The sequence below is a fragment of the Phascolarctos cinereus genome, unplaced genomic scaffold (genome assembly GCF_003287225.1).
Source record: "Phascolarctos cinereus isolate Bilbo 61053 unplaced genomic scaffold, phaCin_HiC Scaffold_2;HRSCAF=192, whole genome shotgun sequence".
NCBI lineage: Eukaryota > Metazoa > Chordata > Mammalia > Diprotodontia > Phascolarctidae > Phascolarctos > Phascolarctos cinereus.
In genome coordinates, this window is record NW_027555625.1 from 171756430 (window position 1) to 171769325 (window position 12896).

Below are 12896 nucleotides of genomic sequence, written 5' to 3' on the forward strand. Positions count from 1 at the left end.
ACATCTTATTGAGAAGATCAAATAACACCTCTTAGACTATAAATAAAAACAATAAAGAGCAAACCTATTAAGTCAGTTAGTCAAGCAATGAGTAGTGTTGAAAGAGTTCCAAATCAGAGGTTATAGCCAATTGCTCAAGAGGCAATGGCTTTTGGTGGGTGGGTGGGGAGTGGTATGGAGAGAAGGAAGGAGAGCATTTCTCAGTCTTCTACCACCACTGCTCATGTTATTAGAGAGTCTGGATCATCAGCAGTGACTCTAGCTAGGATAAGAGAGATGGTATCAGTAAGGACCACATATCTAGCTGGGAAGGATCGTTATTTCAGGGGGTGTGATCTCCCCCCATGACAGACAAAAGTGCAGCAATGTAACCTACAAAAGTACTGATGCTTGTAACCCAAAAGAAAGAACTTCATGAAGGCTGTACTAAGCACGAAAATAATTTCCAATAGCCAAGAGGTGTTGGCCTTTTGCCACAGGTGTTCTTTGCATATGTTCCTTACTGTTTTTAAATTTTAATTTGTGCCTCTTCTCTCAATAGGCCCTGTGTAAAACTGTAGGAGAATATACCCCACACTTATAGGAAAATTGTTTTTTGTAACTATCATATGAGTAAATACCTTTGTTAAAAGTATTTGCTAGTTGATTGTTACTGAGAACAATACTGGTAGGGGCTTATAAGCATGATAATAGAAAGTCAGCCCCTCCAGGTTCCTTCTAGAGTCCCTTGAGGCAATTACAGTGAGATCTGAGGAATTATCCTGAGCAGGGTTTCTATAATCGTCATACTGCCTAATTGGCTGCTAAACCTAAATAACAGTAATGTTTCAGTTCAAGTTTGCTTAATTCAGTATGGATTATCTTTAATGGATTATTTTATAATGTATGTGAATTATTAACCCTAAACTCAGAGTACAAAAGCAAAGATAAATGTTTTGTTAGAAAAACCTTCAAAAGCTTTTTGAAGGTTCCTGCTAGAGATAAAATGAAATATGCACTTTATTTGATGAAAGTGTATGAAACACTTCCTATATTGGTTCACCTGAACAAATTACCAAGGTCAAGTTCTTATTGAATCCAGCAGGATAATTTAATAAAAAAGAAAGAAGGAGAGAAAGGTGTCAGTCAAGAGTATTCTCATTAATGTTGGTTTGCCTAGACTCTGGATTGGCAAATCTCCTGGGGTAGTTCACATTCCTTTCAGTCATTCCACTCTTTAGGTTGGAGGTAGGAGGGAGATGCTACGGGAGAAGGAATAAATAAGCAATAGTAGGTACAAAACCTAATTTAACCAGATTTTTATGTTCATAGCCCTATAAACATACAAACAGGGCAGTAATAAAAATAGCACATTATACAGTCATTTTGATAAATATGTGGCATCCTTTCACCTATTCTTTTCTGATAAAAAATTCAACGAGAGAAAATGCAAAGATTTATTGGAGTACACTTATTTTATATATAAGTACAGAGTTAGGATTTAAATTCAAAGTCCAGACCCTAGATAATCAAGCATTCTGCTTCAACAGATTCTTAAATCTTAACTACTAAATGTTTTAATATTTCCCCCCTGAAAGTTCATAACAGGCACCAAAAACTAGGAGTATTATTCAAAATAGGAACAACATCAACAGATTAAGACACCATCCAGTCTACATACACATGTCAATTTTCCAAAAGCAGGGACATCTTTAAAAATGTTCCATCAATTGACAAACTTCAGATATTTTAAAAGAAGATATTACATATCTTACCTTATTTTGATCTGTCCAATAAAAGAAAAATCCTTGTGGATCAGTCCTCAGAATAATTGGAGTAACAATAGTGGAGTCCTGGAAATGAAGGGGGGAAAAATATAGTATGTAAGACACTAAACTCAAAGTACTATATTTTACCTTGGAATTATTTTGATACTCCATAGTTGCTTAAAAGACAACCTGAACTTATCAATTATGAGAAGATATTACCAAATTAGATGTGATTATTTAGCATATTAATGAATTAATATGCTAAATAATCAAAATGGTTTGCTATAGAGGGGTAAATGATAACCACTGTGCATAAAAATTATGATACAATCTGATTTGTGGGACTTTGTTTTATAAACCCACTTTGCTTTTAGTCTTTTTAACACTTTTCACAGTGATTTTTCAACACCTGAAATTTAAATATTTTAAATAAAAATCAATGCTAGTTCATAACGTTTTTAATGCTACCTATCCAAGATAATGAGAGCAACCAAAATATCAGAGCACTTCTGTTTCCAAGGCAACAGTAAATAAGGACTTCTTCTATACATCTTATTTTTTAAAAAAGAGGCCTGATTCAAATTGCATGTCCTGAAACTTTTATGTTTTTAAATAAAGTTGACATGTCATACTCACTATATTAAGATATTTGAAATTTCTTTTCTTTCCAATGATAATTTTCAGAAAGGTATGCCATCTGTACAAGAAAAAATATTTCTCACTGGAAACATGATGTCTCTTTAGTAGAGGTGCATTAAAAGGAAAGGAATGACCAGAGGTTCTGTTATTTTTTTTTTTGTCTTTTCATACATGGACAAAAAATCATGAAAATCATGTTATGCTTTACCCTCCACCTGACTGATTCTTAACCTTAAAATCAGAGATCTCCATGGACCCTCAGGTGCTAAGTGACTTGCCCATGATCATATAGCTAGTATGAATCAGAATCATTACTTTAACCAGAACTTACTGACTCCAAATCCAGACTTCTACTACTCTGTGCTACCATTCCACAGATATCTTCTGGTCAAAACAAAACAAAGTTTATTAAAATTGTTCTGATTTCTGTGAAATAATTTATGCGAAAGTTTTTATCAAGGACATGATCAAGGTCCAGAGGTAGGCTGATTATGTGTAGAGAATTGATAGATGATGGGTGAATAATCATAACTGTGGAATGGTACTCCATAGATACCAAAAGAATAAATAAAAGGAGGCCTTCATTACAGTGAGTAAACCCTTTATTCATTTTCTCCATGCAAGGCGGGGTTAGGAAGATAAAGTCTTCACTTCTAAGATGATTAAATAATATACCATACAAGTACAATAATCAATCAATAAACATTTATTACACACCTACTATGTGCCAGGTACTGTGCTAGGTTCTGGGGATAATAAGAAGAAAAAGAAAAGTAGTCCCTGCCCTCAAGAAGCTTAAAGTCTAATAGAGAAAGACAGTACACTAAAGAAAGTTGAAACAGATAGGGCATCGTGTTCGGTGGAGTCTAAACCAAGCAGAGTTGCTTATAGAAAATGGAGAGTTACTTGGAAAGTTCTGAGTCCTCTACAAAAGAAGGTTTGGGGAGATTATTGGTCTTGCCTTTAGTCCCCCAATCAGAAGGAGAGGCAACTGAGAGAGGTGAGAAGGTGTTGACTATCAAAAGCTGAGTCAGTCTGTATGGTGATAAGATTTCAGGTGATCACCTCATCCTGAGAGAGGCATAATGTTCCATAGAGTAAAAACTAAGCATAGAACATGGAGCGTGGTGGTGCAGTAGATGGAGCGCCAGGCCTAGATTCAGGAAGACTCATCTTCATGAGTTCAAATCTGACCTCAGACAACTACTAGCTGTGGGACCCTGGGCAAGTCACTTCACTCTGTTTGCCTCAATTTCCTCATCTGTAAAATGAGCCGGAGAAGGAAATACCAAACCACTCCAGTACCTTTGCCAAGAAAAATCCCAAAAGGGGTCAACAAAGAGTCAGATATGACTGAAACAACTGAACAACAAGGACAAATTGAATCAAAAGACCATTCAAGATTTAGAGATAGAATCCTTAGCCCTAAGCAAGGCATTTTCCTTTTTAAAAGGGAAGTGTGGTGTCGTAGAAAGAGTACTGATTGGATTTGGAGCCTGGAGAAACCTAGGTTGAAATCCCAACCCTAGCACCAGTTATATATGACTTCAGCAAGTCCATTTGTATCACTGAACTTCAGTCTGCTCATCCATAAAATAGGGATAATAACCCTAGTACTACCTACCTTAAGAGATTGTTGTAGGGAGAGTTCTTTATAAATTTAAAGCATTAAACAAAGCTAAATTTTTACATTTTATTACTTTATGAAATAAAATGTAATTTTAAAAACTCTTACCCAATAGGACAACATCATGGAGTGAAAAGGAAAAGCAACGGATTTTGAAATCAGAAGACGGGGGCTCAAATGCTTATCTCCACTGGAGATAACTCAACACTTGGGAGTTTAATTACTCATTATATTTGTCATTGTAGAGTCAGAGACCCAAATAAAGACTGTTTCATGCATTACATCTTAGGACCCTAAGATCAATTCCCCAATAGTTAAACAATAGTTAAACCCTCCCTATAATGCAATACTATTTCCAGAGCAATAGCCGTGGAGTAAGGAGACCTGAGTTCTCCCTGGTTCAACTGACATCTCAGTATATTTTCCCTACCTTTAGGATTCAGTTTCCTTTTCTGTGAAATGGGGAGATTGGATAACTTAATATCTATAGGTCTCCCAATGAGAATCAATCCAATTCAACACGTTTTTATTGATGACCCATTGTGCACCAAATCTTTACTAAGTTCAATGGGACACAGCAGAGGCATTCATTACTCCTGGTTTTGAAGTGAATGCTGAATACGTGTTAGGTATGTTGGGTAGACAGGATTCCTGTTCAGGTACACATGGGAGGAGATGGCCTCGGAGGTCCCTTCCAATTCAAAACTTCTGTGATATGGGGATTCTATGAAAGATTGGTTGAAAAGAAAATGGGGGAAAAACTGAACTGGCGGTGTGGAGGACTTGAGGAAGAGGTTTTAAAATCTAAATGGATAGAAAGCATACTCACAGAAGTGAAAGAATGAATCTTTTAAAGTATCAAACAGTTTAATATAAGAATTGGTTTAATATCAAAAGGATGTGCAGTAATGAAATAAAAGTTTCTGAAAATGTTTCTATGTTTCTCTGGTCAATGAGAGTATTTTTACACAATGTTGCTAGAATGAATTAGAAACAAGAGTTTTAATTTGAGTCAGCTGACTTTCTACATAGAGGACAAAAAAGAGCTTCCATTAGTTGCAAAATAGCACACACGGAAACTCGTAACTCAAATTTAAAATGAACCAGAATGTGTTGTTAATATCAAAAGCTCCATTTCTTGCAGCATCCTCACATGTAGAGGGGAACGGTTGGATAGATTTCTGAACCATAGCTTAGAATACACATCTGGCAGATTCCTCTGGAACAGAGCACACCTAACAAAGGCTAATAAGGATGAATTTGTCATGAATCTAGCAAATCCAGTCAAAAGGAGTTTAGACTAACAAGGATGAAGGAAGGATACATTGCTTATGAATATCCCCTGCAGTTACCATAGAGAGCCACAAAGAAGGAAGAATAAAACTGGGAATGCCAAGAAATTCACAGGAGGCAAAATTCAAGAAAAGAGCCAAACAAAACCTATATTCTTGAGTATCTGTACAAAAATGCCCAAAGTTTTAGCAAAGAATAATGAAGGATTGGACAGCCTTGCCTCATATTTTACAAAAACAGCTGAGGCCATTCACTATGAATTCCTTCTTCCCTTCTTCTTCCTCTCCTATCATTCAGGTGACTTGCCACTTTCTCCTTCTTCACCCGTTTCAAATGATGAAGTGACCTTACTCCTTACCAAAACTAACCCTTCTACTTGTTCAAGTGATCCCATTCCATCCCATCTCCTCCACAGAATGTCTCCTCTGTCACCCACACTTTTGCTTATTTTCAATCTCTCCCTCTCTACTAGCTCATTTCCTTCTGCCTACAAACATGCCTATGTCTTGCCTATCTTGAAAAAACCCTCTTTTGATCCTTTCATCCCTGTTAACTATCATACTATCTCTCTTCTCCCTTTTGTTAACAAATTCCTCTAAAAAGCCATCTAAAATAGATGCCTCCACTTTCCTTTCATTCTCTTCCTAACTCCTTACAATCTGGCTTCTGACCTTATCATTCCACCAAAACTGCTCTCTCTAGAGTACTAATGATCTCTTAGTTGCCAAATCTAATGGTCTTTTCTCAGTCCTTATTCTCTTTGACCCCTCTGTAGCCTTTGATGCTGTTAATGACTCTCTCCTGCTTTTATACTCTCTTGTCTCTAGGCTTTCAGGATATCACTCTCCCTAGTTTTCCTCCTATCTAACTGCTCCTTGGTCTCCTTTTCTGCATCCTTCTCCAGATCATGCCATCTAATCACAGGTGCCCCTATGGGCAGGGTTCTGTCCTGGCCCCACTCTCTTCTCCTTCTGTTGCCTAGACCTGTGGATTTCACCTTTGCATTCTCTCTTTGCAACACTCACTTCTCTGCTCTTGTACTAGCACCACTCTAGTGCAAGCCCTCATCACCCCAGGCCTGGACTATTGCAATAGCTTGCTGGTGGGTCTGTTTTCCTCAAGTCTCTCCCCACTCTAATCCATCCTCCATCCAGCCACTTAAATGATTTTCCTAAAACACAAGTCTGATCATGAAACCATCCTACTCTAGTGCTTTCCTATTGCCTCCAGGAGGAAATACAAAACACTCTGTTTAGCATTTAAAACTCTTCATAACCTACCCCCTTTCTAACTTTCCAGTTTTCTTATGCCTTATTCCCCAACATGAACTCTTCGATCCAGTGACACTGGCCTCCTGATTATTCTGCAAACAAGGCACTCCATGTCTCAGCAATGGACATTTTCTCTGGCTGTCCCCCATGCCTAAAATGTGCTCCCTCATCTACTCCAACTACTGATCTCCCTGGCTTCAAGTCTCATCTAAAATCTTACCTTCTACAGGAAGCCTCCACAACCCCTTTTATTTCCAGTGTTTTCCCTTTTTAATAACTTCTATTTATCCTGTATATAGCTCACTTTGTATATATGTGTTTACATATTGTCTCTCCCATTAGATTGCAAGCTCCTTGTGGGCTGGGACTTGTCTTTTGCTTCTTTTTGCATCCCCAGTGCTTAGCTAAGTACCTGGCACATAGGAGGCACTTAATAAATGTTTGCTGAATTGAATACAAAGCATGAAACATTCCTTTAAAAGTGTCATCAGCATGCAAAAGGTAAAATGATCTGACACTTTGAATCTAAAGCAAACAGGGTTTTTTGTTTGTTTGTTCTTAACATGTTTTGAAGGAAGTAAAGAGGATAAAAGAAGGGATAGGACCCCTACTTGGGGTAGAGGCAATGATGATTCGTAATGACAAAGAAATGACAGGTCTGTTTAATTCTTACTTATTGCTTAACTTAATTCTTACTATTATTTAAGTTTTATGTCTAGTTTAGAATTATATAAAGTAGAGGGAAGTAAAGAATTCAGGATGATTTGAAGTGACATTAAGAGATTATTAAGCACACATTTTTAAATTGTTAAATATGGAATAGAAAAATGTCAAAAGGACTGACCACACAAGCTAACAATTGCATTTATATCTGTACAGATATTAAGAAAGTAGCTTGGTGTAGCATGACAAGCAGTGAACAAAAATCAGAAGACTTCAATTCCAACCTAGTCCCTTCCACTAAGGATACATGTGTCTTCCAACAAGTCACTTTGCCTTTCCTTCTTCTTCATATGCATGATGAAAGGGTTGGGTAAGATGATCTTGTAGTATTCTATGAATCTCAGATTCAGTTTGGATTGGAGAGAATGTTAAAATCAGTGTTAATGACTTTGCTTCTGCTTTCCCTGCCACGGAAGATGATACTAAGACTAGAAAGATCAGAAGAGAGACAGCTAATGGGGAGTTCATATCTAGGTAAGGGAACGCTAGCTTCCTCTGTAGGAATTTAAGTGGCCAAGTCCAAATAAACTACATCTTAGGAAAAGAAAATGAAATAAGTGGAAGATAAGATTCCTAATTCTTGTCAGTGATTTCTGAAAGCTTATGGAAAATGGCAGAAGAAATTTAGGACCAATGAAGGACAATTTTGTGAATATGAAAAAAAAAGACATGAGATTCTATACTTTCTAGGACAAACAATTTCCTTGATTTCAATTCCTGGAAATGTTATTACCCGTTTTTTCCTTCAATCTTCTGTGTGTATGCCTGTCTGAATATCTATTTCATAATTTTCAAGATATAAGTTGGCTGAATTTTTGGGGGGATAATGGTGGGAGGTAGGTAAGGACTGAAGTAGGAAATCTAATCTATTCTTTTCCTAAATCTTTTTGTATCTATAATATGTACAGTTTGAGATTATACAAATTTGAAAGAAGTGAAGGAGTGGTATGAAGAGATTGGCATGGACACATTTTTTAATCATTAAGTATGGCACAGAAAAATGTCAAAAATCTTGAACACACCATCTAACGATTACAACTATAGCTCTAGAGACATAAGAAAAGCAGCCTGGTCTAGCATAATGAGTAGTGAGCAAAGTTAGGGGACTTCAATTCTGATCCAGTACCTCTGACTAAGGATCCACATGTCTTCCAACAAGTCCCTTTACCTCTCTTGAGCTTTTTTCTTCATACGTAAAATGAGAGAAATGTGAATCTCAGATTCAGTTTGGATTGGGGAGAGTTTTTAAATCAATGTTAATTATAAATAATAATGATATTCTGAAAACATAAATACTATCTTTTATATGGAGAAAAGACAGGTACATATGTATTTAATAAAATGTAAAGTTTTAATATAAATTTTATTCATGTTTCATTTCTACCCTGTTTTATTGATGCCTTTTGCTTTTACTATAGTCATTTTGGGGGTGGGAGAGTCTTTTGGGAGGGGAAAACAGTAAAGCAAAACCATCCAATACTGTGACAGAATCTGACCATCTATACGATACCTTGTCTAAGTATTATATTCTTCTCTGCCACGAGGAAAGAGGAATTTTTCATTATCTGCTCCCTGGGTCCTTCTTTGCTTTTCAAATTATTCAAGTTTTAACTTATTTTTAGTGGTCTTTTCATTTACACTATTGTAATCACTATGCATGAGGCAGCTAGGTGGTTCAATGGATAGAGTGTTAGATATGGATTCAGGAAGATCTGAGTTCAAATCTGGCCTCAGACACTAACTAGCTGTGTGACTCTGGAAAGGTCACTTAACCACTGTTTGCCTTAATCCATGGAAAAGAAAATGGAAAACCATTCCAGTATCTTTGTCAAGAAAACCCATAGATGGTATGGTCCCTTAGGTCATGAATGACTGAACAACAATAATCACTGTGCATAGTGAATTTAGATCCTCATTTCACTCTTCAACTCATACCACTCTTCACAAGTTTCTCTGAATTCCATACATATAAATACACCCACATAAATATACATACACACATAAATATATATACACACATATAGATAGACAGATAGATAGATAGATAGATAGATAGATAGATAGATATATAGATATTTATAATTTCTTGCTCTACAATAATTAGTTGTTTCATGTATATACTAGTTTTTCCCAGATATTCCCAGAAGGATGGGCAACCATTTTGTTTATAGTTTTTTGTTGCCACAAAGAGTGATGCTATAAATATTTAAATTCCTTGGAGTATGTAACAGTAATTGGATCTATGGCTCAAAGGGCATAGACAGTTCAGGCATTTACTTTCCTAATTCCAAGTTATGTACAGAATAACAGGACCAATCCAGAGCTAAATCAACAATGGGAATGTCTTTCCAAAGCCCATTCAATATTGACTGTCATGATTGTTATCATCTTCGTCAATTTGCAAAGTGTGAAGTGAAATATCATTTTTTTAATTTGTATTTTCTTATAATTGGTGATTTGGAAAATGTTTTAGATGATCATTTATAGTTTGAAATTCTTTCAAAAACTCCATGCATCATCTGAATATGTATCTATTCGGAAATTGCTCTTGATGTTATATATGTGTCAATTCACTTTATATTTTGGCTACTCACAACTCAAATGGATCCTTACAGATAGTCAGTTCAGGAGCTACTCCAACAATGCATATTACAACTCATCTGTGTTTGCCCATCCTGTGAGATACTTATCCATTTTATTTAAAAATTTCAGGACAGGGAGTCTACCCAGTGTTTTGGGGACCTTTTGCAATTTCTCTTGACATTAGTGAGAGTAGAAAAAGAGTACTGCAGTCATCTATTTGTCATCTTTTGCTCTTGACATGTGACCAACCTATCCTGTCTTTCTGTAATACAATTCTGCATTGACATTCTTTATTTAGGTACTTTAGAGGTCATAGCAGGCTCTATGTTTCCATTTGCTCACACCTACCACATAGCTTTCCATTATGCTCTGTGTGATACTAATCTTTATGATTCTTCTAAGGACATGATTTAACTGCCTTACAGCAACACTGGTAAAAATGTTTCAATTAAAAAAAGACAGGGGTTAGTTATCATAGCAAGCTTGGGATCTGTAAAAGTGCATTACATTTCCCAAGTACAATTTGTTGTACTCTATTCCTTTTCAACTCTGCGCTCACTCAACTCATTGTCCATTTGGATTACCTGTAAAGGCACACATACTGTTGGAGAAGCTATATAATTTGTCCATTCAGCTGCATATTGAAATCTAAGCAATTGACATTTTTTCATCCATTTGGTCTTTCCTATATGGATAGACAAGACAAACTTCTTTGTTATGACTACACTCAAGTTGTTCTGTAATGTTTTGGGGCTTTATACAATAACCATAACAGCATTCATACACACAGGTTCCCAAAGTGGGAGATACCATCTCTTGGGAGGGGTGTGCTAGAATGATCCAGGGGGATGGTAGTAGCCTCAGGTGCAATTGGAGGGCACTGAATAAAAATAAGGGGGCAATGGAAGCATAGAGAAAGAAAAGAAGAAAAATTTGAGAAACCATTCATACATGTTTTATCTGTTGTGTACAGAGTTCAAGCCATAGTAATTAGATTATTTTCCAAATAAACACAAAAATGCAAGTTATAACTGATCAGTGGTCAAGTCTGCTGACAGGTCTTAACAAGCAAGTGTTGGCAAGCAAGGCTGTCAGGCATTGTTGGTAAGTTCAGCACACATCAGCAGGAAAATGTGCATGTAATGACTTGTTTACAATATGATACTATATGGTTACATGATGCAATATTGCATCATCAAAATTTCAATGCAGGAAAAAATCACAAATTTACAATAAATTTATTGTCATTTTAAAAAAATTTATGCTTTTGAAATAATGCAAATTTCCTCCCCCCAAAAAAATATCCCATAAGGTTAAAGAAAATAACTTTCCAGGGGGGAAACTGAGTAATTTTTTTTAAAGGGGGCAATAGGCCAAATAAGTTTGGGAACCTCTGATAAATAGGAACATTTAGAGGACCTCACCATCCATACAGAATCCCTCCTTGGCATGGACCCTGTGCTGGAATACCTTCATTGAAATGACCAATACTTCTGACAAGCATACATTTACCCATTTTATGTTTTACTTGATGTTCATTATCAGTGAGTGATTGAACAGTGTTACTTCTATTGGCACATCTTCCAATGAATTGTTAAGTGATCTTGATATATAGATGGAACTCATGTTGTAAAAGAGTCAAATGCATTTAGGTAATCAACAAACAATAAGCTTAATGGGATGTTACATTCTCTACATCTTTTAGTCAGTTTTAAAATGCGGAATATCATTTGCAAAAGTCTGCTTATTTTCTACTAATATTCTCACCAAGGATATTTTGCTTTAATGTGTAAATGAATTGTCCTCAAAAAACTTTGCGTAGATGGCAAAGTAGCCATATGGGTCAACATTTGTTGGTGTTTTCTTGATCACTATTTTTGGAATCAATAAGTTGAGATTATTCCATAAATATGAGAACTTCCTCTTTTTTGGAAACTTTGCAAATTGGTTTCAAAATGCCCACAAAATTACATTTACTTGAACATTTCTCCTCTGTACATACTTGATCCAATCTGATATTTTCCTTTTACTTCTTTAGTGTCACTTCTACTTTTGCTCTAAGCATTTCAGGGACTGTCAGTCAATGAATATTTATTAAGGGCCTAGTATATGCTAAGCACTGTGCTAAGCACTAAGGATAGAAAAAAGAGGCAAAAGATGGTCCCTGACCTCAAGGAGCTCACTATCTAGTGGAGGAAACAAGCAAGCAAATACGTGCAAATAAACTATGTGAAGGATAAATAGAAAATATTTAAGACAGAGAAATCTCTGCAGGCTGCCAGACCAGGAAAAAAATCTCATGAGGAAAGCAATACTGGTGCTGAATCTTAAAGGAAACCAGAACTCCAAAAGAGGAGGTGAAAAGAGAATGTATTTTAAGATTAGAAACTTCTTATATAAAGGCATCACTATAGGAGAAGGAGTATCTTGTGTAAAGATCAGCAAAAAGGCAAGGTAGTGGTGGGCAGCATAGTTCATAGAAGAGACTAAGGTGTAAAAAGCTGGAAAGGTAGGAAGGGGCCAGATTCTAAAGATCTTTCAATACTAAAGAGAAGTTTATATTTGATACTAAAAGGTAAGAGGAATCCACTAGGGTTTACTGAGGAGTGAGAAGTGACATGGTCAGACCCGTACTTTAGGAAAACCTCTTTCACAGGTGATTGGAAAATAGGTTGGATTGAGGAGAGATAAGGGAGAAAGAACAATGAGGAGGTTATTGCAGTAGTCTAAGCATTAGGAGATGACAGATTTAACTGATGATGGGTATGTGATAAAGAGTGGAGAGAAATACAAGGGAATTTGTGAATGAATGGGCTGAGTAGGAATAATAATGGAACCTGATAAGGTCACTAAGTGAGAGGATATAGAAAGAAAATAAAATAGGGCCCAGGGAAACACCTTGAGCTATACCTAGAGTTAATGGGATGGCACCAAAGTCTTCAGTCAGCAAAAGAAGTTAAGAAGTGTCAGATACCTATATGTGTGTGTGTGTGTGTGTGTGTGTGTGTGTGT

The 12896-nt window shown here is 36.3% G+C and overlaps 1 protein-coding gene across 2 annotated transcripts in view; it reads right to left on the reverse strand.

Annotated features, from left to right (window-relative positions):
• The window catches only part of PLCB1 (phospholipase C beta 1), an 870456-nt gene that overhangs the window by 841424 nt on the left and 16136 nt on the right, over positions 1–12896 (reverse strand). For both annotated transcript variants that reach the window (XM_020985703.2, XM_020985722.2), the window contains exon 2: positions 1755–1832. In XM_020985703.2, coding sequence (XP_020841362.1) covers positions 1755–1832 — 78 coding nt within the window. The remainder of the gene's footprint in view (positions 1–1754; positions 1833–12896) is intronic.